Here is a 20,568-nt window from a genome sequence, read left to right as displayed (position 1 = left end):
TGCACAGGACCTTCTGTTTGTATGATATCATGCATAGATGATCACGTTGCGGGAGTGTACAGTACATATAGCATGAGCTGACGAAACATCAACAGCATGTAATGTATTAAGAAGATCAGCTGCGATATTAAATATATATTAAAGGTGATGTGTGCATATGAACCAGCTTGAAGTATTGAACCTTGAGTTCATCATTTCAAGAGAACCCACGTCATCATCATCATCACCACCACCAGCTCAGCATGGAGGGACCCATGATAAAGAAAACCCGCCAACAAGCGGATCACGTACTCATTGCATTAAACCCACAGCAAACCCCTTTCTAGATAAGTATTCTCCCCTGATTCCGTTCCATGCGCCGCTCCTGAGGTGGGAAAGGGAAAACATACTAATCGTGTGTCCTCCCCCACCTTTCGTACCCCTTTCTTCTTCTTTTTTCTTTAGTGCACACGTAATTCTATAATTTTTTGAGTGCACATAGTATTATAGTATTATGTGTGATAGCAACCATACAAACTCGAGACTGTTCTTTTGGCGTTCCCAAACTTGCTCTCGCAAAACTCAGCATACAAACCTTTTCTCTGTCGCTCGTTCTGTTTCTCTCTCAGTTGCTCATTATCTTCTTCTTCTTCTTCCTGCTCCTCCACCTTTACTTGATGTTGTCGTCGTCGTTGTTGTTGTTGCTGCTGCAGTCAATTTTGGAATCATTTTAATACCCTTGGTTACGTTTTTTACCAAAATTTCTATAAACTTATCTTTCCCTCTTTATATTTACTCACTTTCATCCGTCATTCGCCTTTTCTTTCTTTGCTTGTAAGCCCTTTTTCTCTGTCTTTCTTGTATACTTAACACCAACAACTTTTGTGTGCTTTTCTTTTTCTATTTTGTCGTTTCTTTTATCTCATACCCATTATTATATATCATTGACATAGCCAGCAGCACCATATCATTCGATCATAGTGTGTGAAACATAACGTACACGAACAATGATATTCAGTCGACAAGTGCGGATTGGGATCATGTTAGGCATCAATGGTGCCTTTTTCCTGGCTGAAATCATTATTGGCTACTATGCCAGCTCACTCGCGCTGGTAAAGTGCAAGACCGGTTCGAATTTACCTCAATCGTTTGATATGTTCACCCTTCGATCTAAAAAATAATGTCTTTTTAAACGTAGGTAGCTGATTCCTTTCACATGTTGAATGATATGATGAGTTTAGCTGTGGCTTTATGGGCCGTCAAGGTAAGATTCTCAACAATGATAATACTAAAGCGATAAAAGCAGTGATCTGATGTAGGAAGTTAACAGTAATGCATATTTTTTTTCAAAAAAATCAAAAAATCATCTGCAGATAGCTAAAAGAAGCAGTGCTGACAATCCGAAATATTCGTACGGATGGCAGCGAGCCGAGATTCTCGGCGCGCTAGTCAATGCAGTGTTTCTGCTCGCACTCTGCGTCATGATTGTTATTGAATCTATACAACGGTTTGTTGAGCCCGATCCGGTCACAGACCCTTTCCTTGTCCTAATTACGGGATGCTGCGGTTTGGCCGGTAATCTTGTGGGGTTGTTTTTATTCCATGGTAAGCTGCACGGAGAAAAATATGTATATGTCTTCTAACGTACACCCATATATATATGTGTGTGTATGCTCTGCCCCTACGGCCGTCCCTTTTTAAAACCTTTAAGGTTCGCCATGCTCACAATAATCTCAATTTAGAACACGGACACGGACACGGACACGGGCATGGACACGGGGGTAATCCGCAACATCATCATAAACATGCGGAGGGAGGTGACGAAGAAAAGCAACAACCTGCTCATCATGAGCATGGCGGTCATTTGAACATGAAAGGGGTAGAGTAAACGACAAACAACATATAGACCATCGATGTTTTTCTTTGTTCTTTTCTATACGTGAATGCTAAAAACGACTTATGCGTATAGATCTTCCTCCATGTCCTAGGCGATGCATTAGGCAATATTGGTGTTATCGCAACAGCACTCATTATCTGGCTAACTGACTTGTCCTGGCGATTCTACTTTGATCCGATCGTCAGGTATTAAAGTGCTATCCCGTTTCTTGATCTGTACAAAAAAAACAAGGTTCTACAAACAGGGACAAAAATAGATAGCTAACAGCAATATGCATAACGTCAATTATAATAGTCTGGTGATATCAGCCATCATCTTTGCATCTGCGATCCCTCTTGGTAAAAAATGACTCATAAAGTTCATTATAACACCTGGGATTCTCACGTATCCTGCAATTTGCTTGCTTTTTTTAATACAGTTAAAGCAACGGCATCGATTCTTTTACAAGCAGCTCCGACAAATATAGCCATCGATAAAGTGAAAAAAGATATGCTAGAGGTGACATATCCTTTAGCATTACATGGCCTCCTTATGTAAAAGATTAAACCGAACTCATCAACTTGTTTATGTAGCTTGAAGGCATATTAGCTGTTCACGAGCTTCACATCTGGCAACTCTCGGATACCAAGCACATTGCATCTGTTCACGTGCTACTAAAAGATCAGTCAACTTATATGAAGGTGGCTACACGTATAAGAAAACTAATGCACACGTATGACGTCCACTCTGTAACAGTACAGCCTGAATTCACAAGCCTTGCAGGAGCAGAAATAAGAGGAGGAGGAGCAGATTCGGCTGCTATTGCCTTAGAGAGCGGCACAATGATTGAAAAAGCCAAGGATATAAATAACATTGAGGTAAAACGAAGTTGGAGCTGCTGCCAAGCACAAGAAAGGAAAAGATACTGATGTTTCTTCTGTTTGACAACATGTTCAATAGTGGGATACCTTGTATGAATACGCTTGTTTATTACGCTGTACAGATAATGCTTGTGTAGAAAATGCCTGTTGTCCGTTACAAAAGTCGGATTCCAAATCATCATCATCATCCGAATAATACCAGTAGTTAATAAATATATGCACATGCGACTGAGAAAAGAAAGAGGCTCGTTGCAATAGAATGTTCCTGCTTAGAAACTTTTTCTTTTTATAATAAAGATGAAAAAAAAAACAATATAGACCGAGAAATGAAAAATTACAAAATGAGTGAGATTGTGTGTGTGGAAAAAAAACATGATGCGATATAAAGATAGAAGGAGAAAATAGACAAAATAGATAAAAAGAAAGAGAAAGGGTTATTCACAGATTGTATGTGTGCTTTTTTGCGCGGGTTTCCGTGTAAAATAAACATGTTTGCTGCTATCCTTGTTGTAGTGGTAGTGGTAGTTATGATACCGCTTCTTTAAACTAATCCTTGCTCTTCTTCTTCTTTTCCTTCTTTTCCTTCTTCTCCTTCTTGACCTTCTTGACTTCAGTCTCACCTGCAACACTTTCTTCTGCTGGACGCTTGTTGCTTGCGGGAGCCGAAGCAGCGGCATCGACAGCTGCGACGGCCGCAGGAGAGATCTTGGCACCTAAACCAGCAGCAGCCACAGCGGCTTGTGCGGGCTTGTTGAATGCAGGCTCCAAGGGTTTGTTTTCAGGGTTGTTGTTGTAATCGACATAGGCAGACTTCCAGACTTGAGGGGTTTCCTCGGTAGCACGGCCATACTTGTCGAGCTTGCCTTCAGTGACGAGCTTCTTCTTGGCCAAGGCGACAGGACCCAAACCCCATCGGCGAGGATAGGTGTCGCGCTCCATAATAACACGCTTCACCTTGGCAACGACACCGTGATCGCAGGTTGCCATGACAGCAGTGGTCATTTGTGCATAAGCGAGGGCAATGGCTTCACCCTTAGTGGTCATCAAGACAATCTCGTCGTTCAACTCGATGCCGCTCTCGTAACGAAGCAAACCAGGAATCATCAACTTGGCACCATAGCAGACAGCATTGACTGCACTGTCCTTGACAACAACACGCTTGTAGCCAACCAACAAGGTTTCCAAAGGACGGATAACACGTCGTAAGTAGGTTTCGTCGCGGTTGTTGTCGTACATCCATTGAGCATCCATGACATCGTGCATTGTCACAATATCATCCTATACAAATCATACCACCATGTGAGTCTTATTTTTCTTTGTCTGCCAAAAAGACATATCGAGGGAGCCTGTTGCTATTGCTCACATTTTCGGACATGGCACCAGATCGGACACGACGCAGTTCCTGCATGTGGCCACCAACACCAAGCAAAAGACCCAAATGGACACAGAGAGTACGCATGTAGGTACCAGCTTCACAGCTGACCCAGAAAGCACCCAAGTGACGGTCGTTGTCAAATTCAAGCAATTTAGATTCGTGGATCGTACGGACACGGAGCTGACGCTTGACAGCAGAGATAAGAGGAGGACGTTGGAAGACAGCACCAGTCAAGGTCTCGATAGCCTAAAAGAACAACAAAGAAGAATCTTTTTAATATTTGCTTTGTCACCAATACCACTCCGTCCCCAATTGATTTGCTTTTCTTTTCTTTTTACCTGGAGCAACTTCTTTTCACCGCCAATGGCATCGTGCAAACGCAAAAGACAGACGTACTCCTTACCAGCACCTTGTTGCGACTTGACCAAACGAGTAGCACGATCAATGCAAACGATCAAACAACCGGTGACCTTGGGATCCAAAGTACCACTGTGACCAGTCTTCTCGACGCGTAGAATTCGTCGAACCCAAGCGACAACTTCGTGAGAAGAAGGGTTGGCAGGCTATTGGAAGAATAATTTTTTTAACCATTAGTAAAAGAAAAAGTTGTGCAAGTCATACAAATATGCACGGTGTACGCTCTAATTTTTTTTTACCTTATCCAAGTTGATAACACCATAACGAACATACTCATTCAAAGGACGCTTCAAAGGGGAGCAGCCGCTAGGAATAGGTGTATAGTGACCGGTACGAACATTGAGTTGATCGTAGTTCTAACAATAATAAGAAGAGAATCAGTTAATTTTTTGGTGATCTTGCAACACTACCAACATGACAACTAACAAAAGTAGCAGTACCTTCAAAAGAAGAGGCCACCTGGAAGTGTCGACGGGAGGTGCAGCTGCAGTAGGCTTGATGGAATCCGACATTGGGAGTGTGTCAAAAAAGTTTCGACAAGTGTGGGTCTACGAAAAGCAAATTCGGGGAAAACTACTTCATGTCAAAAATTAGCTCTCGAAAAAATAAGCCACCTCAGCCTGCAACGACAGTTGGCACGCGCGGAGTTCTCCAAATTGAAAATATGTAGAGCGTAATAGCCCTGGATTTTCAAGACCCGGCGAGACGCGGCGGGACTTTTGAGGTCTCATGGGAAAGATAAGTGTGTGTGTGTGTGTGTGTGTTGTGTAGAGCGAGCTTTATGTGCACCATTCAGAGAATTTGTATTAGTGAAAAGGGGGGTATCAATGGAGCAACATTATGCTTCTTCTTCTTTTTTCCCTCTGTCTATTTGGTATCTTCTACTGGGTCTGTACATGGTGATGATAATGACATTGTTGGGGGCGACGATGAATTATAATTTATATCCTCTTCCTTTCCCTTCTTCTTCTCCTCCTCCTCGAGCTCTCGCCTTGATGCAATGTCTTGTTCCTTCTTTAGAGTGGCATAGACAACCGGCTTGAGCTTGTCGCTGGATATATCCTCCATTATCAGCAGCATTTGCTCTGCCGCATCCAAATCCCGGCGAGCTCCACACGCCTTGATAATCGCACATATTGATTGACTGTTTGGCCAGTAATCGTTTGCTATCAAGTCGTACATGAGCGAGAATGCTGAGAGTAATTGCTGCCTCTGTGCAAATGCCGTAATCGTATCAAACACACAGCCCTGTATCCGCCGACTGAGTCTATGTCCATCACGACGCAAGTCCCAATAAAGTTGTTCAGCCTCTGATAGCACTTGATGTTGTATATAGAAATCGAATAACCGTTCGACAATGGTATCCGGTACACCGCCCTTGTTGTTATCACCACTACTACTACTACTGCTGCTGCTGTTGCTTGCTCGAAACAATTGGCGCAATGTCTTAACCCGTAAATCGTCGTCTCTAATATCGTTGTTTTTTGTATATGCCACCAAAAACTCATGGTAAATCGAGTGATTGGCGGCGATACCGTCCTGCAGCATCAATTGAAAAGCGTGTATAGCCGCATTCATGTGCATTGGCTTGCAATGACGTAAATAGGTGCAGATCAGAGTCTGATAGGTGTCAATAGTTGCCATGCTGCGCTGCCGTACTAGATCCAACACCTGGTCGGCACCATCCACATTCCCAGAAAATGCGTATCCAGCAATGGCCTTGTGCCAAGTATCCATATCGAATTCGAAACCAGCGTCCGTTGCTCTGGTCAATACCGCACACAATCCTGGATGACCACTCGTCGACAAGACGCGAACCAGCTTTTTGAGAAACGCCTGTGTTCTCTTATAGGGCCGCGGTGCTTGCAATTCCAGGAATTGGTCCAGCCATACTTGCACAACGTCTTTGTCCGATCCATGGTTGGCTTCGCTTATTAAAAGCTGCTTGTAAGTTGTCGCATTGGGTTGGACGCCATGTTGCCGCATATCGTCCAGTAAATGTTGGGCAATCTGCCGCCGCCGTTTGTTGTGATACCGCTGACTGTGCTCCTTGATCAACTGATTGTACGTTCCAACTGTAGGCATTTGACCGACCTTGTACATGTCGTTCAGGAGTCGATGCGCATGCCCTGTCTTGTTGGCTCGAATATAGCCAAAAATGACCCATTCAATGTCCTCCACTCTTAATGAATCCCGGTGTAAGAACCGCTTGTGCAACGTATCCATCATGTCAATCGTGCCCTTTTCTGCAACGAGACGAAACAATACTGTCACAAGTGGTGGGAGATACGTAGGCTGTTGTTGCTGTAGTTGTTGTTCGCGTTGTAGGAACAGTTTCCATATCTGTTGGAGATCTTTTCGGGTTGCCTTTTCAACATTGAGCATCGACAATCGTTCCTTGAGTGGATCGCTTTGTTGCTGTTGTCGTCCTCCTATTTCGTTATTGTTTTTGTTGCGATGGCTACTGTTCCGTTTAATACGGTAACGAGTGTTGTTGTTGTTGTTGTTGTTGCTGCGTGTGCCTACGACATGATCTTGTGGTGGCGCAAGTACCTGGACCGTGGCTGCCGATGAAACAAAGTGCGATCGCGTCAAGAGTGCACAGTACAAGGAATGGGGTTTATGATTGTAAACATTGCTGAAATTTCGGCATGGGCGCTGGCGATCGAGAAACCATGTTGCAACTGCTCCGCGTTTTCGCCATAGTGCACGGGTGATATGTGTGCCGCCAGTGCTCGACATGGAATCTTTTTTATATATTTGGCCGCCAGCGATTCTTTAAATTGTAGTCGTATTCTAGGGTAACGGGCCAGTGTTGAGAGAGGGTCGGAATGCTTGATTCACCTTCCCCTAACTCCTTTTTTTTTTCGAACGGGGCGCGCGTTCTGTTCTTGAAGGTGATAATTATTTTTGTGCTGGCAAAGGTCTGAAGATGAAAAAAAGCGCAGTCATGTGCAAGCCTATCGGTGTTCATAGTGAATGGCCGGCAGTGGGGTAGCTGCTACTCAATCAGTATCGATATTATGGACTCGATATTATGATGTTCATTAGCAAAAATTGACCTCTAAGTATGTCGCTGCAAACGTTACTATAGCACCACAGTAATCACTGTAGTGACATAGATCATTTTATCTGCTGAATATCATACCGACGTGTTCATTTTAAGCACCCCCTCTCCTCTTTTCACCATTGTCTGATGTGTGAGTGACTGCAAGGACGGATGTGATCCGCCTCAAACTTCCACCGATGATCTCCTTTCACGCGTCTCATTGTTGGGCTGCAGTTAAGCATACTAATGACGTGCTCTTACATTTTACATTACATATTACACGACCCATTAGTCCATTATCAACGTTTGTAGAATCATCGCTTAGTGTATGATGCCTTTGTCTCTACTGATATTGCTCATTAAGACGACTTCTTCTGCGACATATATATATATATATATATATATCGAGAGTTGATCGCAAGTAGATAGCCCACCCCACCCTTTCCTCTCTTTCTTTGCAATCTCAAAAGCATCATCATCATCACCATGCTGTCACACACATCCTTACTCTCTCCCCAAGCCCTTCCTTTCCATCCATCATCGTTTCCCACTTCTCCTACGCCATTGCCACATTTCTCCAATAGTCATACACGGCAGCAAAAACAGCCAAAGAATAGAAAGAAGAGCGACAAACGTAACCACCAACCACCGTGGCACCAACACTGCTACCCTCCAACAACTCAGCCCTCCTATCAGCAAGGACATCGTTCGTGGAAGCGAGATTCAACCACGTTTGTCAGGAGCGATGCTTATCAGCACTATAAGCAGCAGCAGCAGCAGCATCAACAATATATGCTGTACGAGCCACCTTTTCCGCAACCTTTTTTTCCTCAGCTGCCAACGGATAGCGAAGACTCCCGTTGTCTTTTGCAGTTGCTGCGCCAGCGCTCATGCGACTACAATGGAGCTTATGGGACGATTCCAGGGTGGGAAATGGCCTGGTTTCATCATGGATACGTTATCCCCACTGACGAGTATACTATGGTAACGTATTACATCTTTCTATTATATAGAAAACATTGGACATGTGTTGTTTAGCGTCATATTAACAAGGCCATGTCTATTTTCCACTTTTGGCATCATGAAATAACATTTAGCTATTTCCTGATTATGAGACCTATTGTCGCTATTTGACCAAGTTCCAGCGATTTCATCCTCGATTTCAACAATGTCAGCCTCATCCACAACAGCAACAACAATCTAGTCACCAACAGCAACAGCAACACAGTCGTCTATCCGATCCACCACTTTACAAGCTACCACGCCCAGGATATCAAGCCATTGCTATCATTCATCCAACAACTGGTGAGGAAATCAAAGCTGATCCTCTTGTAGTTCAATACCCTCCGGAATCCATCAAAGTCGAAAAACCACATTCTTTGGGAGAAGAAAACGTGTCTGCCACTGCTACTTTGGTAGAAAACAGTATCATTGATGACACTATAACAAGAGTCAAAAAGCGTACTGAGGAACAAGCACCAGCATCAGCGGTAAAAGCTACAGAGCAAACGACGAGCGACACTGAAGAGGGTTACAGCAGCAACGACAGTTTGGTGGGCGATGATGACGATGACGCTTCATCGACGACGACGACGGGTATGCACAGCAGTACAACGGATGCTACAACAGTGAGCGAAGATGAAGAAGAGAAAAAAGGATCCACGTCGTCAACGAGTGATAGTGTCAATCATCAGCAGCAACCGAAGCGAATCCAATATGACGCCGAATTCTTGCTGCAGTTCCGTAATCGTTGCACTCAAACGACCGCTGATCTTTCTTTGGTTCATCCTAGTCGTTTTAACAATAAGAGCAGCACAACTACCAATACGTGCAACAATAGCAGCAGTAGCAGCAGCAGTGGTAACCCACCTCGAACTGCTGTTGCCCGAAATAAAGCTAGAAATGGCCGCAGCTACTTTGACAGTAAAAGAGTCGTTGGCCTTGACAGTAGTAAGGAAAAGAAAGCCACTGATTCCGCATTTACTGCTACTAGCAAACAATGGCGTTATCGTGACAATGCACCACCAGCAATAGCTATCAATATGAGTGATAAAAAAGATCCAGTAGAAAAAAACAAAGAGCAACAACAATCATCCATGTTTCGATCAAGAAACAGCTGGCTACCTCCACATTTAAGGAAACAACAACAGCAGCAGCAGCAGAACGACGAACAACACAAGCGAAAAGTCAATGGTTTATTAAACAAACTCACAGCAGAGAATTTCGATTCGATCTCTGATCAAGTATGGGACCAAGCACGACAAGGAAACGTACCGCACAAGACATTGAAAGATGTGGTAGAGATGGTGTTCATCAAGGCTTGCGACCAACACCAATTTGCCGAGAGCTGGGCCAGACTTTGCAAAAAACTCAACGATTCTATGGATCTGCCAGAGAACAAGTCAATCACTGATCCAGACGTCAAGGATACAAAGAACAACGACAGAGTGGTCTCGGGACGTCTCTTGTTTCGACGGTACTTGCTGGATCGATGTCAACAACAGTTTGAAGCAGCCGCCAGTAGTGGTGAGCAAAAGAAACAAGAAGAAAAAACGGAAATGTTATCCGACGCGTATTATGATCAAGTCAAGGCGAAACGTATGAAGCTTGGGCTGGCCGTGTTTATTGGTGAACTTTACAAGCAAAAGCTGTTGGTCGATAACGTGGTCAAGGGATGCTTGAATTCACTCGTCGAGGATGTCACTGCCGTTACGGATCAGGAACTGGAGATGGTGTGCAAGTTGCTCTTGACAGTGGGTGCTTTATTTGATTCGGTAAACACAACAGAGGCTTGGTTGAGCCACTATATGCGGCGCATCAAGCTGATCATGGAAACAAACACAGATTTGAGCACGCGAGCCAAATTTATGGTCATGGTATGTTGCAATATACGATAGTTATATAATTCGTGATAGGATAAAATGCGAGGATGACGAGTCGCTCACGTTTGAATTGTGTATGCTCTCAACATGTAGGATCTTATCGACTTGCGCAAAAGATCCTGGGTTGCTAAGCGCTAAGTTTGCTTCCTGTATATAGCTTCATTCGTAGATTGAGCTGGCTCTCTATCTGTAGCTTATCAACTTGATGAGCACTTGAGGAAATAAATGATTGATCCATGTTAAATATGTAAAGCGAAAGAGACTTGTTATTTTGTTTTTAATAGGGGATGAATGTAAACGGGGGATGTGTGAGTGTGAGTGAGTGTGTGTGTGGAAATGACTTGATCTTTTTTTTAATAAAGTTTATACAGTAAAATATCGTTCAGCCAAGAACCGTTTGAGAGCAGCTATTTGTAACAACGTTCGTTCCTTTTGATCCTTCAACGCCATCGGCAAAGTAGTAGCGTTCAAATTTCGGTATGTCTTTGTCAATAGCGCCGTAATCTCGACCAACGTATTGTCGATAATTTCTCTTTGGACCTCTTGCCCCATGTCCGGTTTACTAATCCATAAAGCAGCTTGTGTCGTCAATAATACCAGTGATCCTTCCACAGTAGCCAGCAGCTCACGCAAGATGGCATTCGTGTTGTCTTTGGATTCCTTAATGAAGCCCACAGCGGATGTGACGCCTTCTGACAAGGTAGCAAATGATGCTGTGTCTTGGGTGCGCAGGTTCGGATAAAAAATCGTGTTGCCAAACGGCCATTCGGGTTCAGGTTTAGTCATCACCAAGTCGGCTTGTGTAAGCAAGATGAATGTGGCCAGGATATTGCGTTGGATACGGATGGTCTTTTGGACAATGACGCGCATCAGTCGACTTTGTTGCATGCCTTCAGTTGTTGTTGCTGCTGCTCCTGACGACGATGACGCTGATGATGAAGAAGAAGAAGAAGAGGATGATGCTTGTTGTTGTTGTGACGGTTCGTTTGAAGAGGGTGATACGATGGTTTCTGCAAGGAGTCGTTCCGTTTCATTGATTGGATATAGTTGTGCTTGCATATGGGCAGGATGCGTATAAAAGTAGAGGAAGCGTAGTAATAAGGTAAGTACAGAGTTCTTGTAGGGGATGAAAATGCCTGCCGAAAAGGACATGATACGCTCCAACTGTCGCGATAGGTTGTAAATGATCATGGATATGCGGTCGACTTCTTCCAAAAGACACGATGACAAGGATTCCGACGGTAACAAGCCAAACAGCGAGTTGGCACCACCGTTCACCAGGCTGAACGTTCTGTCGATTTGCGTTCCGTATACTTGCAAGAATGCGACTGTGCCCCGGAAAACTTTTTCGGTCAGCTGGGGTCGGTTGGTGCTGTTGCTGCTACTGCCCAGAGATCGTAAGATGTTGCTGACAACGCATAGCATGTGGCACCAGATGCTGTGAAGTGGGTTGCGCTCGACATAGCCAGCTTGGTCACCAAATCGGAGGAACATGTCGAGCTGGCCTTGTTTGAGCAGAGGTGACAAGGCATTGTTGCAGAACAGTTCAAGCACGCCGTCATTGACAAGTGCTGCTGCTACATCGGGTATGGAGGAGAGTGCAAGGAGCAAATATAAACCGTTCTCGGCGTAGGGTGATACGTCAACACTGCTGTTTGCATCCAATGGTCTAAATATATATAACATTGTTTCTTAGTGAACCATTCTCTATACATAATTTCCAAAAATAAACTAACCTGTTCACTTCAGATACCGCAAGATCAATGCCTCCATGAATTAGCTTGAGCAAACTTGGTATAGTCTCGCATCGACGGAACGTTGACAGCCATTGTTCGGGTCCAGAATGGAAGTTGGGATGAATCAGTTCATTCAACAGACCAGTCACCACCGTCATATCCTTGACACATTCTTCGTTTGCATGGTCGCTTAGATCAGGAGTACAACTGTACGACGCCACCTTGTACACCATCATTTGGAACGTATCGCAGGTCACCTCCAGCAGCTGGGAAAGACATCCCTTTAACCGGGCAGCATCCTTGAAATCGGTGACCGAGGTATAGACGCGTCGCAGGGATCGTAATGGGAGCAAGATAGCCTCAAGCAGTGGTCGATGGAAAACGTGTGCGGACTGGTCGCTGATGCTGTCCATCAAGGCATAGTTGTCGCGACGCAACAATCCGCAGTACGTCTCCAGCAAGGCAAACAACTTGTCCGCCAACTGTCGCTTTTGTTGACGATCCACACCTCCAAGAACCTGACGATTTGCAGCAATCCAGTCCTCGGTCAGGTCACGGATGAATCCAATAAGTACACTGTAGTAGCTCAGCGTGACATTATCCTCGCGTCGTTCGTCGTTGGCTTGCTGTGTCAGGCCGCTCAAAAAGTCAAACAGCGTACCAGCTTGAAGTACCGGACCACCACTACTACTACCATTACCGCCGCCGCCCATGGTGTTACTTGACTTCCAAATGAGTTCACCCGTGTAAGTCGAACATGTCTCCATAAACACCTTGAACGACTGGACCGCAATCATCTGAGTATCCACAATCGACCAGTTGTGGTTGACAGCACAGACATCCACAAGGAACCGATTGATGACATTCTTCGCCTTGCGCACAGCATACACTTCAGGCGTAACAATCATTTCTTCCTCCTTGTCTATCTCGACATTGTACATGGCCGAGTATTGCTTCAAGGCGGATTGGGCTCGCGAATACGCCAATCGCAAATCGTACACATAGCAGTCGCCATACTGTCGTGGTTCGCCGTCACCATCATTATCGCCAAAGCCCACCACATCGACCTTGTTCAATAGCTGCCCAACCCCAGACTTGTCGCATTTGCAGATATCGTTCACAAAGCGTAGTGCATCCTTGTTCATTGTTGCATCCAGTTGCGCGTCATAGCTGTTCTTGACAAAGGCCGCACGCATGGCCGCCAGCTTGTTCGGATCACTGACCTTGGTCAGTAACGCCTTGAGACCTGCCGGTAGCTTCTCCACGAGCGCAGATGAAGATAGCGGCTTGTTGTTGTTGCCTTGCTCGGCGCCTGCAGTGAGTTGCATTTCGAACGCCATAATTCGCATCACAAATGCCTTGCTAATGTTAGCACAGCATATCCGTCGTACCACCTCGTTGCCGTCCGACGCTACTGTGGGTCTTTGTTGTTGTTGCAGACCTTGCTCCTCGCTGCTTGTACCTTGGTTCAATTTGAGGTTGGCACTGTTGGGTTCCTCGAGTTGTGTCGGGTTCAACAGAATCTTGCCCAATGCATCCCACAGTGCACTATCACTGCGTTGTCGCTGTACCAATGCATAATGTTCGAATGCCGTTTGCCAAAAAGTGGCCAAGAATCGCAAGACGTTCGACAGCACCGTTGGCTTTTCAACAGAAAGCATTTCCCAATGACTGAGCAAATCCACTGCCGCACGTGTTGCCGATTCGGTGCTTGCTGCTGCTGCTGCTGCTGACGACGATGACGCTGCTGAACCGCTTCTGACTGCTGGTGTTGAAGAAGACAAAGAGACAAGACCACCTTGTTGCTGTTGTTCTGACGACGACGACGACGACGGCAATAACCTGACTGCAGATTTGGGACTGGGCATAATATATTCGCCACATTCCAAAAACAAGATAGCCAGACTGGGTTGTGTTTCCATCAACAGCGTCAACATTTGCCATATCGATGCCAACAAGTGTTCGTTCTGTGTCTGATCCTGGGCTGTGCTCAGATAGCGCTTGATGATGTTTTGTGCCTGGTCCTTGTCACCCAGATGACGCACAAAGTTGGGCGTGGTTTTCCACGCAGACAATCCACGGCAAAGCAAGGTGACAATGTCAGTGGCCAGAATTGAAAGTTGAATGTTGGGCGTGTAGTCGATATGGTTCATCAAGCGCAGGAGGAGGTCAGGGCTGTTTCCATCCGTGGATCGTTCCAGCATAAACCGTTCCAATGCACTCTCATAGCGAGTGGGTAGTGGCGTTGCCGATCTTGTCGATGATTCGATCGTCTCCAAGCGTCGTTGCAACAAGAGTTTGATAAACACAAATGTCAGCTCGGTCATACGCTCGGCGCGTTCTGCTTCCTTGTCTCGGTTGGCGTGGTACAACGTGTTGGCGAGCGATGTTCCGTTACGGACCGTATCGAGCAATGGAGTGACGTGATAGATACCGCCATCATACAAGAAACCGTTCATGATTTGTTCGCGAAGTGCACCCAAGGTCAACACAGGTGACGATGAACCCGATGCTGCTGTTGTTGTTGTTGTTGTTGCAGCAGCAGCGCCTGCTGGGTCGCGGAAATATTGAGTAATTTCAATGAAAATAGTAAGCACCTTACAACCAATAAGGAATCGTTCGGACAAGTGCTTGTATCGCCAGTGCGCATAGGATGGAAACACGTCAATCATGAGATAATGCAAGCAGAAATAAAGCACCTCGATTTGTCGCTGATTCTGTTCGTTGCCACTCTCCCACCACTTGTGCTGCACGTCGCGCACCAAGCCGGTCACCAGATCCAAAAACGCAAGCAAAAGCGAGTACTTGCCGGTCTTGCATTCGTAGTTCGTGACAATATGTTGGATTTGACATGACGGATCGACGTGCATTGCCTGGGCTGATCGTGTGTAGCTTGCATTGGACCACGGAAGAATCGGCGATTGTTGGAAATAGGACCAGATAGCGTCGCGGTAGTATGGAAGTAAGGCTGTCAAGCAACGCATGGTGGCCGTGATGGTGGCGACAGGTCGCTTTTGTGCGAGACAGCAGACGTTCAACAGCTGACAAAGAAGCGTTACCAGAACCTTGGATGGGTAGGGACCTGGACGTCCCGGCACGCGTTCAATATGTTCAACAAGATCGGTGGCCAAGGAGGGTGACACTTGGAGAATGCGTTGAATGAGATCCAGGATCGTGTTGACAACGTCCATGTTTTTGCCCGACAGTTCAGCTTCTATGTCTCGAATATCGGTCTTTGACAGATCGTCGTCGCTCTTCCCCTTGGTGTTGTTGTTGTAGCCGCTTTCGGATTGTTCCTTGATAAATCCAGCCAGAACAGCGACGAACAAATGCCAGCATGAATAGTCAACGTGCCATTGCACAATGTGCTGCTGTTGTTCTTCGGGTGATGACAACAAAGATCCCGTCGTTCCTGGGGGAATCACAAAGCCATGCATGAAAGCAAAATCCTCCGTAATACGGATGGGATGCGTTGCCCGTACGACAATGCCAGTCTCGTCTCCCTGTTCTTCTTGCGTCACCTTGCTCAAATCCTTCAGCATGACCGTCAATGTTGGCATGGTCTCGAGATAATGGAAAATGCGTTTCGCCGGCTCCTCGCTGACGATATCCTTTGCCTCCTTGCTCGAGCCCGTCGTTGCCGAAAGCAGTTGTGTCAGATCCTGGAACGCCAATGGGAACCGCATTCTTGATGTGGAAATCAAGGAAGCGATTGAATCCGTGTTGCTGGTCATCCAGAAACGAGCTGCAAGCATGGATTGGTTTTCAAAGAGCTTGCAGGTGCATTGGATCAAGCTTGTGTAGCTCTCATTGGGCAGATGGATGGGATCAATGGTGGACAAGAATGAACTAATCACATTCTTGAGCGTATCGTGGTAGGCGAGACTGTTGGCTTCTTCGTCGTCGCAAAGCCGGTTGTTAAGAATTTTTTGCATGTGGTCGAAAACAGCGAGTTTGATCGCTCGGCCAGCGTATAAACGATATATTTGAGGCGCTGTCTTGATGGATGGTTCTCGATCCATTGTTGTGGTTGTGGTATCGCGTGTGGTGGGTCGGTCCGTCAATAAGCTGCTGCTTGAAATGTCCATCTGACCATGGATGAATTGTTGAAGCGTGACATATGTTTGTGAATCGTCCTCGTCATGGATGAGTTCATTGTCGATTTTGTTGAGAACAAACGACCACGCAAGCAGGAAAACAGAGTGTTCGGGCTGTTCACCCAAATAGGCCACCACATTACACATCTTGTACACGATATCGGGTTTGGTGTACAGTGAATGCTCACCACGGATCGTTGTTGTTGTTGCTGCTGCTGGCGATGACTGAAAGCTGTCAAGGTTAAGTGATTCCACCGACAGCAATACGCCCAAATGAGAGACCTGGTCACGCAAGTACATGCCATCATTGTCCAAGACATGACCAAACGCCTGTTGTTGACCAAAGCTGCTTGCTTCAAATTCCTGGAGCAAGGCCAGAGCATATTTGGGTGGACAGGGTTTAAAATAATAGATCAACAACAAAACCTCCAACAATCCTCTTTGTTCGCGCAGATTTTGCTTGGCCCATTCGTTGGCTTGCCACGTGCTCGTGTTGTGTTGTGAGGGTATGGGTGCACGCACACGTTCTTTGAGTTGCTTCAACAGTCGTTCTGCAAATTCATCATTGACAATCTGCTTGACAGTATCTTGCGCAATGGATACAAACACATGATCGTCTTGACCACCAGCAATGCGAAGCAGGGACGCAATGCATTGTAACAGGGCAATGCGATCTTCATTGTAGAATTCCGTCAACCGAACAAGCGTGTGTTCTCGTTGGATTGCGTCGTCGAGTTTAGGCTGTTGTTGCTGTTGTTGCTGCTTGTAGGCTGTCCAGACAGAGACGCACGCTAATTCGTTGAGGTGCAAAAAATCGGTTGCTTGAATGATTAATTCCTTTTCGGATGGATCGAGCTTGATCGTCTTGCCGTCCATCGAAACACTCTGGGTGATTTTGCTGCGCGATTGAGATGACGGAACACCATAGGCGTCAAGACCAAGGGATAGATTCTTGGTTTTTTCGGCAATCAGTGTTTGAAGACGGTCGACCGAACATTGATCGCCACCGCGTTCAATGGTATCAAAGAGCTTCCGATACGTTCTTTATATAATAACAACAACAAAAAAAAACGCGTCAGTTGTGTCAAGTTGTTTTTTAATAATACTTTTGCAACCCGGCTTTTCCTTTATAGAAATTTGTTAAAGTAGTATAATGTTTGGAATTACCCTGCAAATCGCTCGTTGACTAGAGCCGATTGTGGTGTCATTATATCGGTTGTTGCCCCTTGAGTTTTTTTTTTTTTTTTGTGACGAAAAGGAAATGGAAGAAAACGACAAGCCAGCCAAGTTTTTTTTAGTTCAGCAGCGATGACACGCGCGCTTCTGTGTCTAGAAATAAAAAAAATCACGGGGATTTTGATTGGCTTAACAGCGATTTCGCAGCACTTTGCCTGGTGCCCCTATAAGCTATCATTGTCATGGTATATCATACAACATCAAAGATGTGTTTAACGCTCTGTAGCCAAGATGTCAATAGTTTAAGAGTCCTAAAGCATTACTAATTCTCGCTGAAAGGCCGTGACCTCGCTCCAGTTCACCGCTAAATCCAACAACAAGAAGATGTCGGCCTGCAACTTCTTGGATTAAATGTCTTTTTTCATGTATAAGAAGATTTCTATTCACATACTGGCTAACGGTTTGTCATAGAGCTATGATTCGCTGTTACTGTCTCTGTTGAAACCCAACACCATACTATACAAGATGCAACAATGTAAAGAAAAGAGAAATGTTACATTTAAAAGAGGTCTAAATACTAACTTGTCGACCCCGTACAATGCATATAACAACTTTTGTTCCCATACATAACGCGCAAGCTGCTATGGTATATCCCAATGTGGATGTAAAACGCTGAGTTGCCTAGATAGAAAGCTACAGGTACAGGTACACACATGGAATGATAGCATTTTCCTGCTACTGCTGAATCAAAGAAAAGACCAGCTAGCAGAATATTTATAGTGTACGAAAAGTAGTAGGGCAGTGAGGGCGGGAGAAAGCGAGTTAACGAAAGGAATGGGGAGACTATATGTACTGTACTTTACCAAAATAAGAAAAGAAAGGAGCGTGTATGTACAATTTAAATATGGGACTACTGTTGTCAAAGTTGTGTATGTTGAGGGGGGTCGACAAAAGGGTGGTGAGTGAGTGGGGGCTGGTGAACGGATAGATGAAGAGATATTCCAGGAAACGACAAGGTAATAAGAAAGTGTTCACTGAAAAGCAAAAGGACGAGCAGCCTTGATCGTGAACTTGGGAGAAGCGTTGCCTGAATTTCCCATGACCACAATGATGTAAGACTTTTTGGTTTCCAGGTCAGATGGCAAAGTTACGCTTTGTGCGCCCGAATTGAGTGGGAAAGCACTGGCTAAATCCCAGTCTAGATGTTGTGTGTGTGTGAGAGTGTGTGTGTGTGTTTTAGAGCCCTCTTCTTTGATCGAGCCAAAAGTACCCAAACTTACAAAGATGCTCATTAATGGAACCTTCTTCCAAATAACCGAGCTTGATGGTACCACTATATCCCCGAATAAACAAGTTATTTTCTCTCGAATTTCTTTTTTTAAAGAGTGATTTTAAGACAAAACTTACTTTACACCATCTGGGATATCCATGTCGACAACAGTGGTTTTCCTAAAGTAGGATGGGGGCCATACAAAAGATATGTACGCTTTTTTAAGTACTATGATACTACTACTACTACTACTGCAGCAGGTATACCCCCAGCAGTAAACTTTTGTTTTACCATTGAACGGTGTATGTTTCTCCAGCGCGCCACTTTGTTCTAGCGCTCGGTGTGATACTGAGTGTACATGCATCATGAAACAACTGAATTAGCATATTTTTTTGAACCATTACATCTCTGGTGATACTACTAATATTCCTAATGCATTCTATTACATTTCTGGGTTCCAGACGAGAGCGCTGGCAGCAGAGGCCAACAAGAGCATCATCATCAAAAAGGTGATAGAGGACTTCATCTTGCTAAAAGCTAGTGATTGACTGACTTGAGTTGCAGAAGAAGAAGAAAGAAAGAACCAGATATGGTGAAAAGGAAGACGTAAAGTTTATAAAATGTCTGTCGCTTTTTTTTTTTTTTTTTTTTTTTGCACAACAACGGGCTTCCCGGATTTTAAAGTTAAGTACCACACACACACACACACAACGAATGCCAATGACATGGTAATGTGTATAACAGACAGTAGTGAGGAAAGCAAGATATTCTGGCCATTTTCTATATAACTAGCCAAAATATCCCCCATCCATCACCACTAACCGCAGCAATAACAACAGCTTTTGCTTTCTATAAAAAAGGTGTTATTAGTCTTTTAGCTCGACTATCTTGGTCAAGAAAAGAAACCTTCTTTGTGGTTTCAACAAAACAACATTTTTTGAAATGTTAGCAATAGTTGTTGTAATGTTAGTGTGTACAAAAGGGTGCTCAATAGAATAAAAAGGGCGCTATTCATTGAGGAACGTTGTCCTTAAAAAGCATGACTATTCTTAGGACGGGTCGTATTAGGTACCACGTGATCGGGAAAAGATCTGCAGAAAATAACACATCCATGTAGAGTAAAAACAACGGACACGTCCCTATTATATATGCAGTAGTGGTAGTAGTAGTAGAAGGTTTTATCCGCCCTGGCATGCTGAAAAAGAATTCAATCAAGAAAAAGCTTTTGTATTAGTAGCAGTAGTAGTAGTAGTAGTTGAACATCACGCCAATGATGCTAACCTTTTCCATAGGTGATAAACATCTCCACATGACATCATCAATAACCACCAGTATGTAAAGACAAGCGCAGTAGTAGCAGTAAAAAAGAAGAAAAGACGTAAACACAAAAAAATTATCGTGTAACCCAGTGAATATCTATCTTGGTAATAAAATTGCTACTTGGTGGTTGTGATGGCAACACTTTTCTCGAATTTTCTATGGGGGGGGGGCGGGCGGGCGGTCTCAAAGGATGGAAAGTGATGTGTTTGCGTAGTGTTGGTGAATGATGATGACTAAAGGGGAGAGTTGGAGGAGCCAACCTCCGGGGAAAGAGAAGCACTTTCTATCCACAACAAGGAAAACCGCTGATAGTAACGATGATGCAGAATGTTGTCAGTTGTCAAACAATCATCAATTCCCGGGGGGGGGTTTTTTTTCTTTTTCCCACCTTTTTTTCTTTTCCCCTCAAAATGCCTAATGATGGGTGGGGTTATTGACTGTAAGGAATTATAAACTCCATAGCTTTGAAGAAGAATAAAAGGGAAAGAGAGTGTGTGTGTGTATAAAAAC

The 20,568-nt window shown here is 44.7% G+C and overlaps 6 protein-coding genes across 6 annotated transcripts; 2 read left to right on the top strand and 4 right to left on the bottom strand.

Moving 5' to 3' along the window:
* The first annotated feature begins 601 nt into the window (after positions 1–601).
* Positions 602–3,051, top strand: BDB00DRAFT_847087 (cation efflux family-domain-containing protein). Its single transcript, XM_053125202.1, has 9 exons — positions 602–1,091; positions 1,178–1,243; positions 1,353–1,584; positions 1,722–1,858; positions 1,949–2,061; positions 2,171–2,214; positions 2,295–2,374; positions 2,449–2,733; positions 2,816–3,051. The coding sequence occupies exons 1-9, from the start codon at positions 987–989 to the stop codon at positions 2,930–2,932; spliced, it is 1,179 nt and encodes a 392-aa protein (XP_052974980.1). The 5' UTR covers positions 602–986; the 3' UTR covers positions 2,933–3,051.
* On the bottom strand, positions 3,052–5,094 carry BDB00DRAFT_847084 (H/ACA ribonucleoprotein complex subunit 4). The gene is made up of 5 exons (XM_053125201.1): positions 4,969–5,094; positions 4,768–4,884; positions 4,450–4,674; positions 4,100–4,357; positions 3,052–4,014 (listed from the first exon to the last, which is right to left on the bottom strand). Exons 1-5 carry the CDS (start codon positions 5,038–5,040, stop codon positions 3,283–3,285), a joined length of 1,404 nt encoding a protein of 467 aa, XP_052974979.1. The 5' UTR covers positions 5,041–5,094; the 3' UTR covers positions 3,052–3,282.
* Positions 5,095–5,284: 190 nt separating this feature from the next.
* Positions 5,285–7,411, bottom strand: BDB00DRAFT_847081 (uncharacterized protein). Its single transcript, XM_053125200.1, has one exon. The coding sequence runs from the start codon at positions 7,268–7,270 to the stop codon at positions 5,396–5,398; it is 1,875 nt and encodes a 624-aa protein (XP_052974978.1). The 5' UTR covers positions 7,271–7,411; the 3' UTR covers positions 5,285–5,395.
* A 2,233-nt stretch (positions 7,412–9,644) lies between these two features.
* BDB00DRAFT_963346 (armadillo-type protein) lies at positions 9,645–10,597 on the top strand (the record flags this gene model as incomplete). Its single annotated transcript, XM_053129751.1, has 2 exons — positions 9,645–10,453; positions 10,553–10,597. Exons 1-2 carry the CDS (start codon positions 9,674–9,676, stop codon positions 10,595–10,597), a joined length of 825 nt encoding a protein of 274 aa, XP_052974977.1. The 5' UTR covers positions 9,645–9,673.
* An 80-nt stretch (positions 10,598–10,677) lies between these two features.
* On the bottom strand, positions 10,678–17,586 carry BDB00DRAFT_932537 (nucleoporin subcomplex protein binding to Pom34-domain-containing protein). Its single transcript, XM_053129085.1, has 3 exons — positions 17,460–17,586; positions 12,196–17,334; positions 10,678–12,128 (listed from the first exon to the last, which is right to left on the bottom strand). The coding sequence occupies exons 1-3, from the start codon at positions 17,498–17,500 to the stop codon at positions 10,823–10,825; spliced, it is 6,486 nt and encodes a 2,161-aa protein (XP_052974976.1). The 5' UTR covers positions 17,501–17,586; the 3' UTR covers positions 10,678–10,822.
* A 755-nt stretch (positions 17,587–18,341) lies between these two features.
* BDB00DRAFT_32097 (uncharacterized protein) lies at positions 18,342–19,392 on the bottom strand. The gene is made up of 5 exons (XM_053116930.1): positions 19,185–19,392; positions 19,030–19,086; positions 18,876–18,917; positions 18,749–18,801; positions 18,342–18,666 (listed from the first exon to the last, which is right to left on the bottom strand). The coding sequence occupies exons 1-5, from the start codon at positions 19,262–19,264 to the stop codon at positions 18,500–18,502; spliced, it is 399 nt and encodes a 132-aa protein (XP_052974975.1). The 5' UTR covers positions 19,265–19,392; the 3' UTR covers positions 18,342–18,499.
* Positions 19,393–20,568: the final 1,176 nt, after the last annotated feature.

The sequence above is a fragment of the Zychaea mexicana genome (genome assembly GCF_025766255.1).
Source record: "Zychaea mexicana strain RSA 1403 chromosome Unknown BDB00scaffold_103, whole genome shotgun sequence".
Taxonomy (NCBI): domain Eukaryota; kingdom Fungi; phylum Mucoromycota; class Mucoromycetes; order Mucorales; family Lichtheimiaceae; genus Zychaea; species Zychaea mexicana.
This window is presented reverse-complemented; position numbering and strand designations above follow the sequence as displayed.